The sequence below is a fragment of the Polypterus senegalus genome, chromosome 10 (assembly GCF_016835505.1).
Source record: "Polypterus senegalus isolate Bchr_013 chromosome 10, ASM1683550v1, whole genome shotgun sequence".
NCBI classification, from domain to species: domain Eukaryota; kingdom Metazoa; phylum Chordata; class Cladistia; order Polypteriformes; family Polypteridae; genus Polypterus; species Polypterus senegalus.
The window spans coordinates 174,565,101-174,589,733 of NC_053163.1; the positions used below are offsets into that span (position 1 = coordinate 174,565,101).

At 44.3% G+C, this 24,633-nt stretch overlaps 1 protein-coding gene across 1 annotated transcript; it reads left to right on the plus strand.

Moving 5' to 3' along the window:
• Window positions 1-2,409: 2,409 nt before the first annotated feature.
• Window positions 2,410-21,207, plus strand: LOC120538204 (carbonic anhydrase-like). The gene is made up of 8 exons (XM_039767656.1): window positions 2,410-3,370; window positions 5,795-5,833; window positions 9,492-9,656; window positions 10,264-10,415; window positions 14,048-14,140; window positions 14,271-14,334; window positions 18,801-18,955; window positions 20,725-21,207. Exons 1-8 carry the CDS (start codon window positions 3,295-3,297, stop codon window positions 20,848-20,850), a joined length of 870 nt encoding a protein of 289 aa, XP_039623590.1. The 5' UTR covers window positions 2,410-3,294; the 3' UTR covers window positions 20,851-21,207.
• The last annotated feature ends 3,426 nt before the right edge of the window (window positions 21,208-24,633 follow it).

The following is a 24,633-nucleotide window of genomic DNA, read 5'->3' on the forward strand; positions in this document are numbered from 1 at the left end:
GGAATAGCCTGCCAATAGGAATTCCCCAAGCTAATACAGTGGAGCACTTTTAAAAAACTGCTAAAACACATTACTTTAACATGGCTTTCCCAAAACTTCATTTTAGTTTAATCCTGATGCTCTGTATATTCAATTAATTATCATTACTATTGGGACAGCACGATGGCGCAGTGGTAGCGCTGCTGCCAGTTAGGACACCTGGGTTCGCTTCCCGGGTCCTCCCTGCGTGGAGTTTGCATGATCTCCCCGTGTCTACGTGGGTTTCCTCCCACAGTCCAAAGACATGCAGGTGAGCTGCATTGGCGATCCTAAATTGTCCCACGTGTGTGTGGGTGTGTGTGTGCCCTGCAGTGGGCTGGCGCCACCATGAATAGTAATGATCCATCCATCCATCTATTATCCAACCCACTATATCGTAACTACAGGGTCACAGGGGTCTGCTAGAGCCAATCCCAGCCAACACAGGGCACAAGACAAGAAACAAACCCCGGGTAGGGTGCCAGCCCACCGCAGGGCATACACACCCACACACACTCACACTCCAAGCACACACAAGGGACAATTTAGAATCACCTGTGCACCTAACCTGCATGTCTTTGGACTGTGGAAGGAAACCGGAGTACCCAGAGGAAACCCACGACAATGAATCTTTATAAATAAAAATATATTAAATATTCTGAAAATAAGGAAGCTTGGATGAGCACAAAAAACGCAGAAAGAGTTACCTGAAATAGACAATCCATTAGCAAAAATCCAAAAGAAAGACCAAAAGGTCATCAAATCCAAAAATCCAACAAAACAAAGTAATAAACCCAAGAACTCACCAGCATCACTAAGTGCATTCAATGAACCACAAGGGACTGCTTGTTTCCTCAGCCATTATGGTTTAGGGCAGTTGCTTGACAAAGATGGACAGGTGGCTCTCGTATTGGACAATTATGGATACGCAGAAATAAAATTATACACAAAACTAATAAACAACACAGAATAATGCAAATAATGAATGTAAGTGACAATATTAAAATAAAGGAAAAAAAATCAAAAATGAACAAAAACGACATCAAAATGAAATCTGACCACCAACCAGGGGAAGAATACTGGCTGAAATATAGCAGTATGAGCAATGAAATGATGCTTTTAAGATGGAGCAGGACTGTAAATGAGCAGCGACTCCCACGAAGGTGGCGGTTTAATTAACGTGGGAGCTCAAAGAGGCGGGGCCTAAGAACCGGACGTGATGACAGGCACCTTTTAGTGCTTTCTCCTCCACTCTAAAGAGAATAGAAACGGAGATAGTGGTTGTTCTTCACGCTCTATCTTTCTCCCGTGTTTTCCCAAACCAATATTCCCATTCCACTGCCTGGGCTCGTGTGTATGGCAGGTACCACAAGGTGGCAGCACTAACCCCCACACCACAAAGTTGGAAGGACCCACACTTGGCAGTGGGCTAATAATTAGTGAATAGCTTCTCATTAACAGCAAACTGTTACACAGCATGTACTGCATTTTTATATGGCTCTATAAAAGCAGAAGAGAGGAGTCCGAAGGAATGGTTGGGGTACGAACGGTGTAGCCTCATTTAATGGTGGTGTTATTTAAAGTGTGAGAAGAGAAGGAACACAAGTCTGCAGAAATACAGCGGATGGAGTGGACAAAAGACAGACGCTTCTTAGTCGGAACTCTGACTATTTCAGTCGCGTGTCTGTAATGAGCACTTACTTCCGCTAGTCTCTGGAGCCTCCACATCTCACCGATTCAGGAGCGCCTCTGAGCAGTCAGTTGGATTGTACGATTATGTCACATGGTTTATTTACCTAGAAAATCTGAGAAAGGTAAGTCTATGAGTCACATCAGTACGTCACAGTGCAGCTACCCGAGAGACAGTCGTACTGCATGACACACCCACTACCAGACCCGCCCACTTGACAATCATCATTATTCATGAGTCAGATCACCCTCCCACAACCCTAATCCTAACCACAATGTAAGGATGTTAATTGAAAAGCACAAATACAAAGGACGCCATCAAACTGGGAGTGTTGAGAAAGACGAAAATGACTCTGAGTATCGCGTAACACCACTAAAGTATAATGCAAAGGGCGCTAAACATTACAGTATGTGTTCAGTTTGATGGGTTTCTCAACGGAGGTCTACGGCTGGCTCTTTTATTTGTTATAGCACTCTCTGAAAGGGGTGGGGCTTCGATGGAGGATGTGGAAGTGAGGTCACTCATCATCCAGTTGGCGTCCCTGTGAGTTGTGAGTGTAAAAGGTAAGATGGTGTTATCGACAGCGCCCCCTCTCGAATTAGGATGCTATTGCTTAGCTTTGCAGAGCCCTAAAACTGTCCTGTAAGTGCGCAGACTTGAGAGCTCCCTTCCATCAGACAGACTAATGCTAGAATATTTCTGTGTACCTCCAGATTATGGATTTATATTTTCACTATCTAAAAATAAATTGAAATAATCTCGAACTGGATCCAGCGGGATAGTTTTAGTGTGGTAAGGATCAGAAACATGTCCCAGAACCACCAAATGCAAGGCAGGAACCAAACCGGGATGCCAGTCCTTCTAAGATCATGACCACTAACAGTTCAGAGATAGCATGTCTGTGGACTAAGGGAGAAAACTGTGTTGTCCATCCATCTATCCATCCATCCATCCACCTATCTTCAAAGTGCTCCAGAGTGTCAGGCTGGCAGTCCTCATGGGCTCTGTCACACACTGCCAGTTAACTTAACTTGCAGACACGAGGAGAGCATCAGAATGGCCTACAGACAGTGACTCATCCTGCCTTTAGAGGAGGGTATCAAACAAAGAACCGTAGACTCCGAGCTCTCCGACCATGTGGACAATGCCGGTGATGTTGTTCAGATGGTGTCTTAATTACAACTTTGAGTCTGAGAGGCGTGTGCAGGGCCAGCATTAAGGGATATTGGTATTAGAGGCCGTGAGCGTGTCGCTGGATAAACAAACATGAGGGTCCAGGACAAGCTGTAATCAGGCTGCCTGGGGGGATCTGTGTAGAGCATGGGACAAATAGGCTGTTTACCTGCACACAGGCTAAGTGGTGGTGGGAGTACATGTGGACAAGCAGGGGCCCAACAGGTGGAACAAACGGCAGAAGGAGGAGGAGGAGGTGACAAAGGAGTTAAAAGAAGAGAGAGACGGAAGCAGAGAAAAGAGAAGTTCAACCACCACAGTATACGGGAGCTTGAGAAATATCCAACCACAAAAAAAAAAAAAAATAGATATCGATACTGGCACTACAGAGTGCTTTCTTCTGTCAAGGAACAATGTGGCTGGCACTGAGCTTTGTGGTGTACGTACTGCTGCTGCTGCTGAAGTTTGGAGATCCCGAGCTGGACCAAGGTAGGAAAAGACAAGGCGTGAATGGGATGATGGCATCCATGGTGGGAGGGCGGCAGGCATGAGATTTTAGTGACCACACTAACCGTAATGGAGATTAGGTGGGTTCAAGAGGTATTGCGAGATGTGATGAGGGAAATAGCAGTTTTGTGCTGGGGGTAGGGGGGTAAGTTAGAGGGTTTGTTGAGGTCCATCATCACAAAGATCGACTATCGCTGGATTGGCCAGTGTCAGTGTGTAGTCCCAACCAGGGTTGGTTCCTACATTTTAGGGTGTGCCCAGCACGGAGCGCTTGTTCCACAAATGGACCGAGTTCAATGTTGGTAAATGCTCTGTGGCAAAGTCATTCTGCTTAAAAATCCCACCAGCTCAATACCACAACAACATAAAGCAACATTAGCATTTTATATTTAGAGTGTACTAAAGACTTACTCAGTGTACCATCCACTACAGCAGTGGGCGGGCCCCTAGGTAATAAGTAACAAAAAGCGGGGCAAAGATGTGAAAAAAAGTAAACAAGAATCAAAAATCTGAAAAATACATCTATTGAAACCAAAACAAATGAACTTAAACTACATTCTGATACTAGAAAAATAAATATAGAGTTAGATAAATGTCGATAAAAGTTAAGCAGGTATAATAAAATATGCATCTATGATATATCATTAATTAAAAAAGAACAATTTGGTATTAGTGGGCTCCTTTCAAAAAAACCTTAGGGGGGGACTCGATTAAAACTGTTATGAAAACTCGGGTCGCAAATACGTAAAGGTTGAGAACCGCTGCACTACAGGCTTCACCCAGAGACCCCCATTTCCATACTGAGAGGGTGAATGCTACTGTACACCCTTAGAATAAAGGTGCCAGAGGGGTTCTTCAGGAAACTGACATATGGGTTACCATTTTTTTGGTTTCCAAAGTGACCATCCACTTGAAGGTTTGATAAAGAACTTTTATTAATTTAGATCTTTCGCGAGCTCCATTCATGACCATCAAGAGGTCTGTGAAATTTCAATGGATTCCGATTTTTAAAAGGACCCTCACTGCATACAATCAGAAGCTCAGAGTTTTTTGATCTGTCAGTGTCCTGCTCAGTCAGCTGCTGTGCACGAAAGACTTCTGTTTTGTTCGCATATTAGGAACCCTTTGTAAAGACCAAGCAACCAAATTCATATGCAAAGAACACTACATAAAATGAAGTTGAGCTATGAGGAACCACATGACCCAACAGAGTACCGCTTTTGCAGAGGTCGGCACACAGTCTCTTTGTCACCATCAGCCATACCACCCGCACTTCAGAACAGGTCACTCACCTGAAATGAAGCTAAGCATGTTTGAGTCTGGCCAGAACTCGGATGAGAAACCAACCAGGTCTGTACTGGAAAAGGGGTTGGGAAATCCATCGGGGGTGCTTTCCACCACTGGTCAGTACATGGATCCCAATGTCCCAATGTAATGATGGGGACATTATACTGAAAAACGGTGCCAACCTTTGGATTAGACGTAAAACTGAAGTCCTGACTCTGTGCTCATTAAAGATCCCCAGGCATTCTTCATGAAGAGTAGGGTGTCACTCAATGTCCTAGCTAAACTGCCCACCATGACCTGGTCATTGTGGCCCTTAACCATCCTATGTCTCAAACTGATTATCAAAAAGATCCCATCGATTGGGACTCTGCCGGCTTCTTATGACTCACTTTTAAAACTAGTACCCGGGAGAACCTCTCAGCATTTAGTGAAGCTGCAAGATGATGCAGTAGTCCCAAGGTTGCTGGGATTTGTAGTCCATTTAAGAAACACAGTTACAGTGTCACCTGTGGTTTTACACAATAGATTACAAAACTCACAAAATAAAGAAGAGACAAGAAAGCACCACAGCAGGAGAACCACCCTGGTGACCCCACATAATTAGATTATTTAGAAACACCAAATACACACAACAGGTTCCAGATGCGTCTTTTCAGACAAGAGCACACTGTGTAGAACAAATTTCAAAATGTCTGAACCCCACATGCATTGAAAGCAGGAAGAGGCGAGTCCAGGAGTGTGGATAGCGTAGGTGACGTCACTGGTGGAATGGCCATCGGCCTTCCGTTCTGGAGAGTCATTAGAACACAGTGCCAACCCCTGGATCAGCGGGTAATTACCTTCACTGGAGCCCTTATGCTGCCTCCTATGTGCAGGCATGACACCCTCGTATAACAAAACTTGATGGCAGAGATGTGTTTAAACTTACTGATATATCAACTGCTTTGAGACAGAGGTGCTAGTGAGGGTAGTGATAACGCACCTACCGCTATAAAAGCATCAGGCCACTTTTTATCCTTTGTTTGTGTCTTCCATTGTTCTTTTCCATTTGTGGTGGGTGGAAGTTTATGAGACGTCTCTGGTTCCTGCACTTAAGATTTCTTCTTTCTGTTGTGATAGGTATCGGCCATCCTTGGTGCTACGAGAACCCATATTGCGGTAAGTTGCCATGATACTCAGGCCTCAATGTTGAATTGCTTATTTAGAACATTACAACATTTGTGACAATCATTTAATTTTCATTTGATTTGATTTAAATTTTATATATTTTATTAACCCTGCGGTGGGTTTGCACCCTGCTCGGGATTGGTTCCTGCCTTGTGCCCTGTGTTCGCTGGGATTGGCTCCAGCAGACCCCCGTGACCCTGTGCTCGGATTCAGCGGGTTGGAAAATGGATGGATGGATATTTTATTAACCCCTGTGGGGAAATTGTCTTTTCGTGTGACCTTTGGGGGGTCCGCCATTGTACAGCACCCATGGAGCAACTTTCAGGATGAGGGCCTTGAATCCCTTCCGGCATTCGAAAATTGTAATTTTAAAACATAAAAAGTTTCTGATGTTGTTATTTTCTAACTCACTTAACCCAGACCAGGGTTGTAGAGGGTGCCGGACACTATCCAGGCTAACAGAGGGTGCAAGAGAGAAACAAACCCTGGACAGGGAGCCAGTCCATCACAAGACGAACACAAACAGGGGGCCAAGTGTAGCATCGCCAGTTCATCTAACCTGCATGTCTTTGGATGGTGGTAGGAAACCCACGCAGGGAGGACCCGGGAAGCAAACCCAGATCTCCTTACTGCGAGGCAACAGCGCTACCACCGCGCCACCGTGCCGCCCAGAAGTAAATACCTTTAGAGAAAAGTAAAGCAAAAAAGAGAGGCTCTCATGGGGCATTAACCCTGGCCTACTTACTGCGAGGACGCCATGCTAAAATCAGCTTTCCTCAACATTTTAACATCATCTGTATTACTAACCGAAGGTTGTACATGGATGCCAGAGACCAGAAGCAAGTCGTGCTGAAAGCGCACACGCACAGCGCCTCAGCGCCCCAGAGTCAAACCCAGCGGCTTCCCAGACTCAGTAGGTGGCGCCCAAACAACACAACACAACCTGTAAACTAAACTTGAGGTAAACCGTGCACGCCAACAAGTTGCCATAGTGACAAATTTAAAGTTGAAGTAGTGGTGACTACTGACAGTGCCAGCAGTCAGTTACTCCACAGTGCCAGCAGTCAGTGTTCTCCACTCCAAAGTGCCAGCAGCTACTCCACTACACAGTGCCAGCAGTCAGTGTGCTCTAATCCACTGTGCCAACAGTCAGTGTGCCAGCTGTCAGTGTGGCTTATTTGAATCACATCAGAGTAATTCAGTGTTAAAAGTAAGTTCAATTATGATTCCTAACATTAATATTTTATTTCCAATTTACTTCATTTAAACTTTTGCACTCCGATATTTTTGTTTTACTTATGAGTGCAGCAACTCAAAGACATTTTTGACTTAAACGATATAACAATTAAATGTCAATTTTAGTTTTAATAAATTGGTTAATTTTAGTACAAATATATTTATTTCATTAAATGAAAACTTTCCCATGACGCTCCCACCCTCTATGATTTTTCATCTATCCAAAGATCAGAGGGAACAGAAACTGATTGCTGGGGGTTTACTGGTAGAATCAGAATCCGAACTCAGCAAATTTTTGACCCCATTACCAAACATCCATTGGCATGAAAGTAAAAACAATATTTAACAAAGTCAAAGTGGGAAAATAGCACAATGAGTGTGTTTACTGTATATACACATACAGAACCAGGATAAGGTTGATTCTTGTACTTCAAATTTAAAAATTTGCCATGTGCAATAGTTTTCCGATTTTGGTTTTGTGTTTAATATTTACTTTAAGACTAAATCCCATTTTAAGTGTATCTCCCTTTAGACGACTCTTCTAGAGATTTCAGTCATAGCCTTCATTTACATCATCTTATCCAGGTGGAGTGACTTAGCAGTGCACTCCAGGGAAGGCAGTCATGTAATGTGACATATCCAGCGTCTGAGACCAACTAGTCTACAACTCACTACGATATAATTAAACCGGATTGATTTTATGTTTAGTTGTAGGGGCGGCTCTGTGAGCGTGAAAGCTGACCATCAATGAAGGTTCACCTGGAAGTACAATGCATAGAATTTAGTGACAAGGAATAAGGAACACAAATAGAGGAGAAGCTCATCTGTGTCATGTCTCATGTTTGACTGGTTAAAGCAGAATCCCTTTTTATTCCAAAATTGCAAGTCTTCTTATGGTGTTCAGGTCAGGTCAGGTTGGGGAGCATACACTGGCACAGTGCATTGCCGCACTCACCACACCACAAAACAACTCAGGATCCTGGTTGGCAACCCCCCAAGCAGACACGCAGTCCAGTCCCACCTTCTGTAAACGACCCTCTATCTGCCGCAGCCAGGTGTTATGTGGGTGTCCACTTGGCCTGCTCCAAGTGCTCGGGGTTCTCAACAATGAGGATCTTCTCCTGCAGTATGTAAAATACTGTGTACATACTAGCTTCTTCCATCGTGCTATGACTGGAAGAATGAAGACATATTTGGCCATCACCACCACCTTACAACGTCAGGAAAGACCTAGTAACTCCGAAAACTGAAAGAGTAAATTTTGAAAAAAATGGCAGTTACTAGGTTTTTCCATTGCACATTGGCCATAGTGCCATAACTGAAGCTCCCTCACAATGTATTTAATGTGCCTCATTCAGGACTCCATGAGCAACCACTCATTCAACACAAAGTCAAACCAGAGGTACCCAAGGATTCTCTGATGAGACACAATACCAAATTAGCCCAGTCTTCATCTCAGGTCACTGGATAGCGTCCATGTCTCGCAACCATATAGCAAAACAGGAAGCACCGTCATTCTTTTGCCGAGATATCGGGAATGCCACACACCCCTTTCCAGAGACCTCATGACACCCATACTCTCCCAATCCGTCTACTGACTTCATAGAAAGAGTCACCAGAGATGTGAGTGTTGCTGCTGAGGTAAATAAACCTCTTGACAAGGCTGACACTCTCTCCACAGACAGACACACTAACAAGAACTCCATGATAGGCCCAAGAACAACTCTTTGAACTCCACTATGGAGTTCTACTCTGGCAAAATGTTCCAGTGTAGTACAAATGCACCATAGAACAGATTAAACAACATCAATGGCCACCATGAATCCAAAGAAAAGCATGGTTTCTGTGTCCCCCGAGTTTGTGCTGCTGAGCTTAGCACTATGCATTGAGCTCCTCAACATAAATTTAGCTATTTCTGAAATGCTGAGACTGATTATTTCAACCAGGAGAAGGAATAATACGATCACCCAAGCATTTGCCACAAGAAAATTTTCATGGAGGACGCTTCCACCATTTTCTACCCATGGCTGCTGAGCAAAGAAAAAGACACACACGCAGCTATCAGAGCACGACAAGACATACACAGACCACAACCTCCTTAACCGTAACCCAGTTAAGGGTTTACATGGCCAGATATCCGGGATGCTCACTGAGAAATCTAGTTGTGTTAACCCAGTTTCTCAGAGACCAATATGCCATTTTCTCTAAATGGAATAAGGGCTAATGTGGTATTTCTGAAGAAGGGTATTTGTGAATAAACAGGCAGTTAAAGTACTCATTGAAAGAATGGTGGTGGCACATGGTAGTAGTAATTAATGGAGCAGAGAATACAATGAAAACGATATTAGTGATGAAGATAATGAAATGTGTGGGAACAGGAAGACTCATTCAGAAGCTGTCCTCCTCTTCTTAGGTCCCTCCAAATGGAAAGTCTGGTATAAGAAGTGTGGCGGGTCGCGCCAATCGCCAATAAACATTGTGACTTCTCAGACACAGCATGACTGGCAGCTTGGGCCGATGACTATCTGGGGACCCTTGGGGTTGGTGCCAGCGACTGCGAATAACAACGGACACAGTGGTAAGACTCTTTTCCTCTCTGAATAGCACCCCATAAATAAACTCTTCTACATGATGGCTACCAGGATCTGGAGAGACTCCATTGAATGGTGGTGGCTCTGGACACCTGGATGATGTGATGGCAGCCATTTTTGTGCCAGTACACTCACCACACATGAGCTATTAGATGGTGAAGTGGTGAAAGACAGCCATTTTAGCGAGACTGGATGATTAGTGGGCCTGAATGATTAGGCCATGGAGAGCAATTTAGCCAGGACATTAAGATACAACCTACTATTTACAAAGAGACCTTCTATGACCATAGAGTGTCAGGAACTCGGTTTTATGTCTCACCCAAAGGACTGTGTCATGTTTACAGTACAGTGTCCCCATTGCTGCACTGGGGTATTGGGAGCCACAGGTTCAGCGCCCCCTGCTGGCCTCACCAACACCCATCACCACCCCATCTTTTCTTAGATGGTCTCCCATCCAAGTACTGGCCGGGCCTGAACGTGCTTAACTTCTTCTGAAGTGTTTATGGTGGTTCTGACCTCCCCAATTTAGGAAACAATTCATAACATCTATAAAATGATGACTGATGGACTCTACTTGCTTCTGTTACTTTGCAGTCTCTGTGAAGCTGGGCTTTCGGTACAGACTCCGAGGAGCAGGGCTGCCGGGGCGTTTCTACCTCGACTCCTTCCACTTTCATTTTGGGAAATCAGGGCTGGACGAGCACGGATCAGAACACCTAATAAATGGCCGGAGCTTTCCTTTGGAGGTAGGAATGTCGTGGTGGGGGGGACACGGAGATCACACCAACAATGACTATATGGCCTTTCATGAAGTGTCGTCAAAAAAAGTCACGAAAGTACAAAGAGTAGGACTTGAGGCTGGGAAAGGTTGAGTTTCCAATCGTCTTTAAATTTCAAACTGTAAAAGCTGGGGACATTTGGACGAGTTTATTGGGATGGAATGAAGATTTTCTTAAATATCATGGTGGAAAAAGGAGTGGGAGGCATTAAAATATGCAGAAGAGAAATGAACAGAGTTAAGGATTACAGGAGTACAACTGTTTTGTGAAACACTGACTTATTAATATTCATTTGCTGTGTATTTGTAATATCCAGTGTAGTGAAATAGCATTTAAGGAAATGAAGTGGTGACTTAAAGAAAGAAGAGCTTTCTGAAAATAAGCCATTGTAACTGCCCTAAGATTTAGCAATGTGAACACTGATAAGAACATCAAAACATCTGAAAAGTGCTCTGTGATGGGGTGTTGGAGTGTTTGTGTGAGGCAGTGTGGACATGTCTGAGGCATTGTTTAAGTTTATATCAGCTCCAAATATCAAAAACAGGGATATGACCTCATCCTCCTAAGAAAGAAATCCTGGACTGGAAGGGAACAACCAAACTTACGACTCAGGAAGAGAGGCAGGTTTGACAAGACTTTTCTTTTTCTCGTTTGTCTGAAATTGGAGAGGATGCTGAAATGCAGGAACAAAACAGCTGGACTCAGGGCTGCATCATGCATGAGATGTTTCAGTCCTGCTAAGAAATGGACAGGTGATTGTCTACTGAGCAAAACCGGGAGAAGTGCCTAAAAAAGTGAAGCTAACAAAAGTAGTGTGGTAGACGGTAGGACTTCAAGGCCCTTCAGAACTCGACTTGATGTTGTTTTAGGAGCGTTAAGTGGATAGGACTGATGAGCAGGGTGGCACGGTGGCGCAGTGGGTAGCGCTGCTGCCTCGCAGTCAGGAGACCCGGGTTCGCTTCCCGGATCCTCCCTGCATGGAGTTTGCATGTTGTCTACTTGGGTTTCATGCAGGTTAGGTGATTCTAAATTGGCCCTAGTGTGTGTTTGGTGTGTGGGTGTGCCCTGCGGTGGGCTGGCACCCTGCCCGGGGTTTTTTTCCCGCCCTGTGTTGGCTGGGATTGGCTCCAGCAGACCACCGTGACCTGCAGTTAGGATATAGCGGGTTGGATAATGGATGGACTGGCAAGCTTTATTGGGCTGAATGACTCGTTCTTGTCAACATGTTTTTAATGTTTTAAATAAAAATAAACCTAGCCCCCGAATCCTAACAAGAGTCAAGAATCAAAACGGGCAAGTGGTCAAACCAAACAAAACTCGGAAGAAGCACTATAACAGATTATTTACTTCAAGTATTTTATTTTAGGATGTTTGTATGTGCAGATCAGATAACTAAATGAACTCCCGCCTGACCTTTTGTCTTGTCACACTGATTACCCGCAGCCACGAGCCTAGAAGCGACACCACCAGCAACGTGGAAAGCTGTGCCAATGATGACATTCAAAATGATGGAGACAGAAAGACACAAAAAATAGCATTGGACATGTTAGAAAATCCCAAATGGATTCACATACACCCTAACCATGACAGTTTCATTGGCACCCTCACTTATTTACCGGGGCTACAGAGCTGCAATAGCTGGAGGCTTGCATGTTGCAGGCCATTTACCATCTTGAGGAGAGGCCATTTCACTCTTTCTGTCTCTCATTTCCTCCATTCATGAAACAAACCATTGCATCCAAGGGCCATGCCAGTCTATGTTGGACCAGAGACCAGCCAACATAACACAATAGAGAGCCTGCTAGTGGAATGTGTATTTCTGGGCCCCATGGTCCCACTTCGTGTCTACTCTGGTTATGAGTATGAGGACCTCCACTGGCTGATTGATCTAAAGTGGTCACTTTTCTTGCATATGCCAAAATATGGCTCTGGCTTGGGTTACACTTGAGAAACCCTAGCAGCATCACCTTGAGGATTTGCTGTTGATAAACTGGAGTAAAGTGAAAGATCACGGGTGGGAGTTCTTTGAGTAACCACCCCAGCTCTCCTGTCAATTCTTATTCATGTATTGTTTCTGCAATACTATTTAGTTGAGGTTTCAAGGTCCACGTGATGTTACCTTCAGCTGCACAAGTCATCCTTTGCATGAGAAAATCTTTTGTACTATTTGTGCAAAATTCATCCTTAACCAGATGAGCTAACTTTGGGAGCCCGTTTCTTCCAAAAAAGTAAAAATAAAAAAGTATCTCATAATAATGACTTAGTATTTCATAATTTTGATTTATTATTTCAGAATTACTCCTTCTTCTTTTTTTTCCTCAGCTGCTCCCATTAGGGGTTGCCACAGCGGATCATCTTCTTCCATCATCTTTCTGTCCTCGTCATCTTGTTCTGTTACACTCATCACCTGCATGTCCTCTCTCAGCACATCCATAAACCTTCTCTTAGGCCTTTCTCTTTGCCTCTTGCCTGGCACCTCTATCCTTAACATCCTTCTCCCAATATACCCAGCACCTCTCCTCTGCACATGTCCAAACCAACGCCTCTCTGACTTTGTCTCAACCGTCCAACTTGAGCTGACCCTCCAATGTACGCATTTCTAATCCTGTCCATCCATGTCATACCCAGTGCTACTTATTGTCTTGTATATATGACTTAGTATTGCATTATTACCATTTATTATCTCGTAATTATGATTTAGTATTTCACATTTACATCTCACTGTCTCATAATTCTGACCTATTATCTCATAATCATTATTTACTATCTCATAATTTTGATTATGAATTTTATAATTATGATTTAGTACTGTATCTCAAAATTTAGATTATTTCAGAATTATGACACTATCTCGAAATTATGATGTAGTATCTCATAATTTTGATTATTTCATAATTATGACTTACTATCTCTGAATTATGATTTAGTATCTCATAGTTTCAATTTAATATGTGATTATTATCACTTACTATCTCATAATTATGATTTAGTATCTCATAATTTTGATTAAGTATTTCGTAATTACAACTTACTGTCTCATAACTTTGATTATTTCAGAATTATGACTTACTATCTCTGAATTATTATTTAGTATCTCATACTTTCAATTTAATATGTCATTATTATGACTTGCTATCTTGTAATTATGGTTTAGTATCTCATAATTTTTTATTAAGTATTTCATAATTACAACTTACTATCTTAAAATTATAACTTACTAGCTCATAAGTTTGAGTTAGTATCTCAAAATTTTGACTTGCTATTCGAGCTTTCATTGGACAAAATGGTGTCACATGATTTGAGCAGTTTTAGAGGAGATGCATTCTAGAAGAGCTGGAGAGATCTGATAGCAGCTGAAGAAAATCCAACGAGGACAGAGTTGCAAAAGTCCAGTTGAGAGAGAACCAGAGCCTGAATAAGAAGCCAGGTTGCCTCCATAGGTGCTTCAAGGAAGATCTCAGCACCTGAGTAGAGAAGCAGAGAGATGCTCCTTGAAAGCACAGAATTCTGGTGAAAGACAAGCCGTAAGTCTAACCTTATGTTTGTTGTCCACTTTCTGACTCTCCGTCTGCCTCTGTCTCTTGTTCTCTCATCCACAGATGCACCTGGTTTTCTACAATGGCAAATATTACCGTTTTGAATATGCAAAAAGACAGCAGAATGGACTGGCGGTAGTGGCAGTCCTCTATAAGGTTTGTGTGTGGGCTACTTTGGGTATGAGGAGTTGCGTCGACAACCAGGAGTGGGGAGTTAGTTTGAATGGACGGGAAAAATATTAGCAAGTGCAGGAATGTACTACCACCCCTGTCCTTCTTTCTGCAGTTTGGAAGGGAAAACCTGGGTCTGGAAAGTCTGATGAGGAACCTGCCCAGCTTAAAGTACAAAGGTGAGCGTCTATCAACCTCAGTTATGGTGACCTACCCAACCAAGTGGTCAGGTCTTTATTCTTCAGACTGCCATTTATTACAAATGTCAGCTGCAAATGCTTCATGTAAATGACTGGTATGTTTATGTCAGAATTACAAATGGCTTACCCAGCTTTGTGCAGTGGCCCGGTACTGAGATGTTGTTGGTTCTGCTGCTTCCATTCTTTGTAACCTCCACCTCGTCCTGGGAACCCTACTGATATGTGACATTTGTGCCCAAGTTTGACATCCAAGGACATGTCAAATCCTGTGTACTCACTAGATTACAGAAATGAAAAAATGAATTCAATTCATTAGAACATATGAGATACAGAAGAACATAAGGAGAGCATAAGAAATGAGAGGAGACCATTCAGTCCATCAGGCTCCACTGACCCTGACTCCGTAAGCTGAGGCAGAGAGGTTCATTGAAATCAGACCCTCGACTTACTTCCAGTGTTTGGACAAAGTCCAGAGGAGGTACATCCAGGTCAGGCATATGTGTCATAAAACAGGGATGATGAATCCATGCAGTTCCCCTGGTGGCATCCACGACACAGAGCCGATCTCTCATAGGACTATGATTCCCAGTCATCTGGAAAATGGGAGCAGATCCGCATGGATGCTGCCCTCTAGTGGGTCAAATGAGTATATAATCCAAACAGGCTAACTGCCCTGATCCTTCTGTTATTCTGGCCTCCATTTCAGACAAGGGATCAATTCCCTTCCCAATCCATTGCTGTCTTTCTGTTTTGGCCTCCTCTTCTGGTAAGAGGACAGTTTTCTTCCTGGATGGGATACTGAATGATCAAAACATTTTATATATATATATATATATATATATATATATATATATATATATATATATATATATATATATATATATATATATATATATATAGTGGACATTAGAGGGCGTTGTTGCCCCGTGAAACCCAACAGACAGATGCTCTGGACACAAGTGTAAAAGCACTAAACAGATTTTTAATCTTTTCTTTAGTAATAGTGCCTTCAAAGCACCACATCTACCAACCACACCACAAATCAATACAATAATTTTCCTCCTCTCCTCCCAGCAAGCTCTGTTACACTCCCTCCCAACTCCGGATCTTTTGCTGGGTCTCCACTAGTTCTTTATATAGTCCTTGACCCGGAACTTTTTCTGTCCTTTCGTTCATGTGATTCATCTGCACTTCCGGGTCAGATGGAGACTTGTATTTTCTTCAGCTGGGAAGTACTTCTGTCCTTCTGTCCCCATGACTTGGAATACTTCCGAGCTATATGGGAAACAAAAATCCCTGTGTCTCCCTGCAGCATCACCTGGTGGCACCCATGGTGTCCTGCAGGAATCTGGGGCACCGCTAAGCTGCACGGAAGTTGCCATCTAGCGTCCTGAGTGTGTATATATTATATATATATAAATGTATATATATATATATATATATATATATATATATATATATATATATATATATATATATATATATATATATATATACAGTACAGGCCAAAGGTTTGGACACACCTCGTCATTCAATGTGTTTTCTTTATTTTCATGACCATTTACATTGGTAGATTCTCACTGAAGGCATCAAAACTATGAATGAACACGTGTGGAGTTATGTACTTAACAAAAAAAAGGTGAAATAACTGAAAACATGTTTTATATTCTAGTTTCTTCAAAATAGCCACCCTTTGCTCTGATTACTGCTTTGCACACTCTTGGCATTCTCTCGATGAGCTTCAACAGGTAGTCACCTGAACTGGTTTTCACTTCACAGGTGTGCCTTATCAGGGTTATTTAGTGGAATTTCTTGCTTTATCAATGGGGTTGGGACCAGCAGTTGTGTTGTGCAGAAGTCAGGTTAGTTGGACGATCATTTATTTTTCAACAGGACAATGACCTCAAACACACCTCCAGGCTGTGTAAGGGCTATTTGACCAAGAAGGAGAGTGATGGAGTGCTGGAAATGGTCATGAAAATAAAGAAAACACATTGAATGAGGAAGTGTGTCCAAACTTTTGGCCTGTACTGTATGTGTATGTATATATATATATATATATATATATATATATATATATATATATATATATATATATATATCGTAGACTGTAGGGGGCGTAACAGTTCCTCAAAACCAACACAGACAATCTCATACATCGCACTAAAGAGTTTTAATTTGTTGGGAAACACTTCCTCTGTAACTGTTTCCCATCACACAACCACAAGTACAATCATTGAACAAGCACAAGCTCTTTCTGTCTTTCTCTTGTCTCTGCCTCCTCCGCTCCTCCTCCTCTTCCTCCTCACAAGCTTTATCTTCCTTCCTCCTGACTCTGGCTCCCTGAAAGAAGGTAGCGGGCTTCTATTTATCTTATACTCTGAAGCACTTCTGGGTGAGGTGAGAGCCCAGCAAATTATGGCTGTGCAATCTCCATAGCAGCACCTGGCAGCACCTGGCAGCACCCACAGAACCAAATGGGGCTGAGTTGAAGAGCTTCAACTCCCATGGTGCCCTGTGAAAAGCCATGGTGCTGCCACAACCCAGCGGGGCTGCTGTCTAGTAGTCTAGGGAAGACAATGCCCAATACATACTGTCTCCAGCTGTACTTCCATGGTGAGGGCGTCCTGGCTAGGCAAGGGTCTTGGTCTTCTCTCACTATATATATGATACGGTTTCTTCCAAACATTACAAAGAGTACACGACACGTGTTTCACCCTTATTGGGGCTCGTCAGCTGTATGCACTTTTATATCCCTTTACAGGGATCGAATCTTGGATGTCAGCACCTAAATTTAAAGTGTCTGACATTGCGCCATAGTGACAGGTTTGCTTATTAGACAGGGTGAAGATTGGAGTACAGCATTACATTCTTAGTTCTGAATCTCAACTTGAATATTTAGGTGGTTACCTACCAGGTAACGCTTGTGCAAAAAAAGAGATAGAGAGACATATATACAGTCATATGAAAAATTTTTGGAACCCCTCTTAATTCTTTGGATTTTTGTTTATCATTGGCTTAGCAACTCCCTTTTAATATCCGACATGCCTTATGGAAACAGTAGTATTTCAGCAGTGACATTACGTTTATTGGATTAACAGAAAATATGAAATATGCATCATAACAAAACTAGACAGGTGCATAAATGTGGGCACCCCAACAGAGACATGACATCAATATTTAGTTTAGCCTCCTTTTGCTCCTTTGAGCCTCCAGACGCTGTCCTCCTATAGCCTTTGATGAGTGTCTGGATTCTGGACGGAGGTATTTTTGACCATTCTTCCATGGTAGAGATAGAGAGAAATATATACAGGTATCTGTAGAGAGAGGGGATGCAGAAAATCATCAGGCCCCTTCAATATTTTCACATTTTGTTATATTGAAGCCTTGTTCTAAAAATCATTTAAATTCATTTTTTCCCTCATCAAACATCACTCAATACACAAGCACAACAATGCAAAAATGGCATTTTCAGGATTTTTGCAAATTTATTAAAAATAGATTCAGAGGCTACACTGTGACGCCTGAATCTTGGTCTAGGTGCATCTCATTCTGTTCTAAATAATGTTTGAAATATTCAATTATATGTCTGTGATGCGATGAGAGTGGCCCCAAGTACTTCACGTATGCACCAGCCTCTAATCCTATAAAGCAGGGGTGTCGAACTCCAGCCCTGGAGGGCCGCTGTGGCTGCAGGTTTTCATTCTAACCATCTTCTTCATTAGTGACCAGTTTTTGCTGCTAATTAACTTATTTTGCCTTTGTTTCAATTAACCTGACTCAGACCCCTTAGTTCTTTCTTTTTCCTTAATGAGGAACCAAACAATAACGAGAGCTGCCACATCACCAGCTAACCACGTTATCTGAACATAATGAAAGGTGAGGGCCTCAGTAAGGTTGATCTCTCAGGTCACCAAAACATCTTGACGGTGTTCTTAGAAAAAAAAGAAAATCAACAGCTTTGGAAATGTCTGCTGTGGCAGAATGAGAGCAGCAACAAGCCGTGGAATTAAGTAACTGGTTTAATTAACAGCAAGAATTGGCTTCTCATTAAGGAACTGGTTGGAGTGGAATTGGCAGGAGTTTGAAGCCTCAGTTTAGCTAATCGTCTGTTGGCTCGTTTCACGTCTCATTTCTGTTAGGCTGCCATTTAATGAAGAAAAGAATCAATTCAGAGCACTGAATCCTTAAAAACAGGGCTATTAAAATGAATGGAAAACAAGTTAATTAGCAGTGAAAACTGGTCACTGATTAGGGAAAGAGTTAAAATGAAAACCTGCAGCCACTGCGGCCCCCCAGGCCTGGAGTTCGACACCCGTGCTATAAATGAATCAAATGAATCTAAAGAACGGATTCCCTTAAACGGGTAGTTCACAAGACTCAAATCAGTAAAGAGAATCGAAATCCCCATCACTAGTTGTGCCTTCGTTTTTTCTCCCCTGCAGGTCAGAGCTCGCCGGTGTCGGTGGATCTTGCTGAGTTTCTGCCCCACGGCCTTCAGAATTACTACAGATATAAAGGATCCCTCACTACGCCTCCCTGCACACAAAACGTGCTGTGGACGGTCCTGGAGGAGCCCGCCGAGTTGAGCCCTCTGCAGGTAAGATGTCTGTCTGTCTGCCTGCCGGTCTCATCTGAAGTGGGGTTGGAGCCCCACCATCATTTTGTTTGGATTAGCTGATCTTGTCAGAATGAAAAGATATTGACTTGGTGTTGAATCATCCACTCCGCTAATCTTAAGGATTCCCTCCAATACTGGCAGACATGCAGTGTTGAATTCTGATGAGACGCAGAAGGTGCAGTGTTGCTGGTTAAAATCATTTTAAAAACTGAAAACATACATCAGAAGATTTTCAAAAATGTGAATAATCAAGTCAAGTGAAGCTGGGGAGCATGCACTGGTACACTGCGTTGCCGCACCCACCACACAACGAAACAACTAGGGATCCTGGTTGGCAAACCCCAAGTAGACATACAGTCCAATCCCACCTTCCGGAAATGACCCTCTGTCTGCCGCAGCCAGGTGTTACGTGGGCGACCCCTTGGCAGAGTCCAGCCACTCGGGTCCCCAGCAATGAGGATCTTACAAGCCGGATCACCCTCGGGGAAATGCGCCACGTGGCCGTAGCGCCATAACTGATGCTCCATCACAATGCAGGTAATGTGCCTCACAAAGTCAAACCAACGGTACCCAAGGATTTTCCGGAGAGACACAGTACCAAAGGAGTCCAGTCTTCATCTCAGGTCACAGGATAGCGTCCATGTCTCACAACCATATAGCAAGACAGGAACTACCAGAACTCTAAAGACTTGGACCTTTGTCCTCTTGTAGAGATATCGGGAGCGCCACACACCCCTTTCCAGCGACTTCATGACCCCCCATGCTCTCCCAATCTGTCAACTGACTTCATATGAAGAGTCACCAGAGACTTGAAAGTCACTGCCGAGGTAAGTAAACCTCTTGACAAGGTCAACACTCTCTCTGCAGACAGACACACTGCTGATGGCCGTGCCCAAGAGGTCATTAAAGGCCTGGATCTTGGTGTTTATCCAGGACACTCACAAGCCCAGACACTCAGACTCCTCGCTCAGTCTCTCTCTCGAGCGCCTCAATCAGAGCCTCCATTAACTCCACGAAGATCACAGCATCATCAGCAAAGTCAAGATCCGTGAATCTTTCTTCACCAACAGATGCCCCACAGCCGCTGGACCCGACACCCAGTGCATACAAGCATTGAACAGAGTAGGAGCAGAACACAACCCTGATGAACCCCAGAATCAACTGGGAAATACGCAGAGGGTCTGTCTCCACTCTGCACAGCACTCCCAGTACCAGTGCATAGGCCACTCATGACATCCAGCGATCTCGAGGGGATCCCGCGAACCCTCAGGATGTCCCACAGGGCAGCTCGATCAACTGAGTCGAACACTTTGCGAAAATCGACAAAGGCTCCAAAGAAACTCTGCCGATATTCGCGTTTGCGCTCTATGAGAACCCTCAGTGCCAGGTCGATGGTAGACATCTTAAGCGTAAAACCAGCCTGCTCCGTTCGCTGGTAGGTGAGCAAGTGATCATGGATCGTATTGAGGATGACCCTAGGAAGGACCTTACCCGGCACCGAGAGTAGTGTTGCAATCTATGTGTTCTATTTTAGCCAATGAGGGAACTCAAGGAGGCACACGTTTTGGATGCTTCTTCTTTAAAGACTGGTACTGCCCCACGCCCACCATGTAGTGCCCATTCCATACTAGCCACACACAGACACGCACAGGGGCATGCTGACCTGACCCAAGGCACACACTACAGGAGATCGCTTGACTTTCCCACTTCTCACCGATGTGGTTTACGTGTCTTTCCTCTCTTTGCAGTACAAAGCGCTGAGCAGCTCCCTCTTCACGACTGGCCCGAATGAGAAGCCAACACACTTCCTGCAGAACAACTACAGGCCACCGCAGCCCTTGAATGGCAGAACTGTCAGCCGGTATAAGGAGTGACGATTGTCACCGTCACCCGCTCCGGAGAGGCACTTTGTGTTTTCTGTGCCTGAAGTGACCCACCCGGGTTGGGTTTGTTTCTGGTCGGCAGTACTTTGTGAGCCTTGAGGTCTTCAATTCTGCCTCATCTGTCCCTCAGTTCTGACTGTAACTTGCCCTCGATGGCCCTCAGTCTGCTCCTGTATTTATTTAAAATTATGCTTCATTACGTTACATTCATTTTTATACAATTTTGTGTTTTTTTTTTCTTCAAAGAAATGTGCTACTGTATATAGGCTCAGAACTGACTAAGACTGCAGGAGTGAATAAAGTGCACAGCCAAATTGGTGGCCTGTTTTTTGTGTGATAAAATCCGGCTCGCAGTTATCATCCAGACCCCCCAAAGCCCTGTCCCGTTACACGACGGTAGCCACTTTCTTTTTTCTTTCTTTACCTGTCGTGGCTCACTTGACCTAACTGTATATGCGGTCAACATAGTCCTTGTCTCAAAAACTCTTCCTGCTGTACTTGATCCCGATTTTCCAGGATCAAACACACCACTCATAAGGTTGTGCCAGATCAGTAACAGAGACCATATTGGCAAATATTTACAGTACGTTTGTGGCCTGTAGGGGGCGCTCCGGCTCCCCAAACCCGACACCTACAGACACAGGCACAGGCACAAGTTTAGCACAGCACACAGGTTTACTTGTGTGAAACTCACCCCAAACCAGAGCCCAATAAGCACAAATTAAAGCAGCACACAGCAACTCTTTCTCTTCCTTTCTCTCTCACTGCCTCCACTCATCCTCCTCCTCCTCTCCAGCAAGTGTCATCTTTTCACTCCCAACTTTGGCTCTCTGGACTGAAAGCATTGGGCTTCTTTTATAATGCACCTGGGAATACTTTCAGTGGCCCGTTAGCGTAATCCAGAAGCGCTTCTGGGTGAGGGTAGGGCTTAGGAGTCCCAGCAGCACCCCCTGGTGGCCCTCACGAAACCCAACAGGGCTGAGTAACAGAACTTAATAATAATAATAAATAATAATAATAATAATATATTATTATTAATAATTCATTACATTTTTATAGCGATTTTCTTACTACTCAAAGTGCTACCACAGGAGGACCCGGGGACATGAATTCATGATCTCCTTTCAGAGCTGCTACTGCGCCACCTGTTGAAATTCATGGCACTGCTGCAACCCAGGGAGGCTGCCATCCAGCATTCCGAGGGAGATTATGCTCTGTACACACTCTCTCCCCTGGGCCTTCCACTGTATATAAAGGTGTCCAGGCTGGTTAAGGGTGCTGGCGGTACTCCACAACGTGAATCAGCGATCAGCGAAGCACCCCAATCGACCTCAGAGCTGCGCCTGCACCTACACCCACATAGAGCCTGCAGGCTCGGGGACGTCTGGATTGGGCTTCGCCACGGACCTCTTATCACAAACACGTATAACATACAAAGCCATCATCTCGATCAACACACAAGATGATCTTTAAGTTCATTTGTAATTTGTCCTGTTGCAGTAAATCCGTAGCCATGGGAGTGCCGGTTGGCCCACATTCTAAAATCCAATAGTTGAATCCAAGCAACATTTTAAAAATGAGACCCAGCAGGATGTGAAACGAGTGTGCGAGTGTGTGTATGAGTGTGAGTGTGTTAATGCATGTGAGAGAGGGTGCGTGTGAGTGTGTATGTGTGTGCGTGCGTATGAGTGCGAGTGTTAATGCATGTGTGAGAGGGAGAGTGTGTGTGTGAGTGTGTGAGAGGGTGTGTGTGTGTGAGTGTGAGTGTGAGAGCTAATGCATGTGTGAGATTGTGGGTGCGTGTCTGTTTATAAATCCTGGCTCCCCTTCCCGGTTTGCATCCCTCCATCTCCTCCCGATTCGGTGAATGAGTTCTGTCGGCAGCGGTGTCCGAATCGCCTTTGCTGTGTAACGCGGCCTGTCGTCGGTCGTAATGTGAACGTCGATGTAAAATGAAAGACCTCCGCTATCCTACACACACACACACACCTGCTTGCTTGAACGCCATCAAAGCGGATGGTCGGCACGTCTCGTATATCCTCTGCCGCTAAGATTTACACCAACATAAAATAACTGATGTTCGTCTGCCCGCTCGCATAATATGCTGTTTTTGACATTCGATTCGCTCCTTCGTGAAGAAGTGGAACTCGATTCCGTTTTTATGGCGTTCTTGTAAGTTTTCAGGGGTCGCTAGCATTACAAAAACATCTGGATTTGGGGGGCGCGCGCTAATCCCGCTTGATTGCCGTGTCCGAAGCTTTCACGCGCACGTGTAATCCGAGGAGAGGTGTTAACTACCAGACGTGACGTATCAGATTGTGCTGCGGACCAACACGGGGTCGGCTTTCAAGCACGCAGAGGTGACTTAAGTTTGGGGGGATTTGGGGCCGCGTTTCTGACTGCGAGTTCAAGCGGCGTTCACCGCACTTCCATCCATCCATTTTCTAACCCGCTGAATCCGAATACAGGGTCACGGGGGTCTGCTGGAGCCAATCCCAGCCAGCACAGGGCACAAGGCAGGAACCAATCCTGGGCAGGGTGCCAACCCACCGCAGGACTCACCGCACTTGGCTTTTTCAACTTTTACTAACACTGTGTTTACCACGTCCGGAGGACAATCGTCTCACGTTTACGATGACCAAACTCGACTTCAGGGTACCTTACAGTTGGCCCCGTGCAGACTCGGTTATTTCAGATCATGTAGGCCCCGTCTGCGGTGTCCCCTCAGAGCTCCAAGGGACAGAATTCCATTCCCACCTCTGAATGTTGCGCCTTTTCTTCCTGATCCTGAGAATGTCTCCTGCAGTTTTCTTCCTCAAAGATCCCACAGGCAAAATTCATCCTAAAGACCCCCTTTTTTTTTTTAGATCTGATGATGCAAAAACGTGTCCCATAAGAATGAAAACATCAAAAAAGTGATCTCTTTAAAGTTCTTTTTTTGTTTCTTCTAGATGGCAATGGGATCAGAAAGAAATAAAATGGAGACTTTGTCTTTGTCATCTCTATTTACAGTCAGGCTAAACAGTAGCCATCAGGATCATAAAAGGGTCCAACAGGTCAAAGAGACCAGCGATGGGACACACAATGAGACATGGAGACCAACGGCTCGTCCACACAGAGAACCCTCCTTCTTATTGGAAACACTGAAGTACCACCGCCTGCAAGTAGCGTGTAGGGGATAAAATAACAAGTCTTTACTGCCGTGACCTTCTCTGGGGTCCTTAACGAGCGCCTCTCACACCCTTCATGGACTGTATCTCATTTCTCCTGGTGCCACTAACTGAAGTCGACTGGTTCAGAATTTATTGTCCATATTGTTGACCCTCCGAATCGAGAGGAGCAAATGGAGGTGGTCCGGGCATCTGATCCAGGACACCTGCCTGTGGAGATTTTATAGGCACGACCCTATGGGAGGAGACCCCCAAAAAGACCGAGGGCTCGCACGGAGGATTATATCTTCTCGATGGCCTGGGAACGCCTTGAGATCCCACAGTATGAGTTGGGAAGGGTAGGTGGGGAAAGAAACGTATGCTGCTAAAACTGTTGCCCCAGTGATGGCACCCTGCCATTATTTTAAATAATCGCTCCCTCTCGCTCTATTCCCTGCCAATAATCTTCAACCCTAATCTTAATTTGTGACTCCATTTGACACGGGCAGCCAATGATTTCCGAACACACGTGTGACTTTCTGGTCATTCCTGCGGCGCCTTGTCTGGTCCTTCACTGGTCGAGTGCTATTCGTCTACTGTGCCATCTAGCGGTGCCTGCGGGTAC